The sequence below is a fragment of the Hipposideros armiger genome, unplaced genomic scaffold (genome assembly GCF_001890085.2).
Source record: "Hipposideros armiger isolate ML-2016 unplaced genomic scaffold, ASM189008v1 scaffold_2182, whole genome shotgun sequence".
Lineage (NCBI taxonomy): Eukaryota > Metazoa > Chordata > Mammalia > Chiroptera > Hipposideridae > Hipposideros > Hipposideros armiger.
This window is the reverse complement of record NW_017733529.1, coordinates 15,103-16,044: the sequence shown is the minus strand read 5'-3', so window position 1 is coordinate 16,044 and position 942 is coordinate 15,103. Positions and strand designations below refer to the sequence as shown.

The following is a 942-nucleotide window of genomic DNA, read 5'->3' as shown; positions in this document are numbered from 1 at the left end:
ATGTTAATGAGCTCTGCATAGTCCCTAAAACACACTGATGATAGATAGATGTTTTATTATGTTACATATGTAAATATCGTTTTCATTACAAAAAAAAAGGTAGATTACTAAAGTATATAAAATGTTTATTTAAACACACACTCTGTTGAGTAATCTTTTTGTCTTTTGCATAAAGACATTTAAATTGGTAAGTTAAGGAGATTTCTTAATCCATAAAAGAAGAAAATATCTCAATTGTTTATTATCATAGCAGATCAATCACTTCAAACTTACTGCATAGTCCATCCTCACAGTTATCAGGGCAACTGGCACAGGGTGTTCCTTGTTGGTAAGGGGTATTCTTTTTACTCACATTATTCCCACTGAAATTTAAAATACATGTCAAATACTTTTCACTTTGCTGTTTAGTTTATACTCCAAGGATAGCATGAGACACCAAATATAGTTATTAAGTATTTTTAGATATGTTAATGAGACTGAAAAATTATAATTCCCAATGTGTATTTCAGATAACTTTCAAATTAAGAAAATACTTCACACAGTCACCCATCGCTTTGACCATACTTTTTCAGGCTGATCAACTAAATTGAAATAACTAGAGTTTAAGTGTTCAGAGTCTATTTCAACACTCTCTTCATGTTCCAGAAGACTAGGTCATATTGGTAAGGTGGTACACTACCCGCCTCCTTCCCCTCCCTGCAATGAACAAGCTGAGGGTTAGACAGAACATATCTCCTAGAGAGACAAGAGGAACTCCTGGGAAGGAGGGGGTAGCAGTGTGGAAAAGAATACTCAATGTTATAATATCATTTTGTATTTGAAAGATGATAAAATACCATAATTTCTCTAATACGAACTAGGGACAGGAAAGCTACGATATATATATTTTTTGACTTCTAGACAGGAACAGGGATATTTAATAGTTAGTGTTGTGTGTGTTTG

The 942-nt window shown here is 33.1% G+C and overlaps 1 protein-coding gene across 1 annotated transcript in view; it reads right to left on the bottom strand.

Annotated features, from left to right (window-relative positions):
• Positions 1–273: 273 nt before the first annotated feature.
• The window catches only part of LOC109378576 (cysteine-rich secretory protein 2-like), a gene marked incomplete at both ends in the record, with an annotated part of 6,414 nt that continues 5,745 nt past the window's right edge, over positions 274–942 (bottom strand). The window contains one exon of the mRNA XM_019634903.1: positions 274–362. Within this exon, the coding sequence (XP_019490448.1) occupies positions 274–362 (89 nt within the window). The remainder of the gene's footprint in view (positions 363–942) is intronic.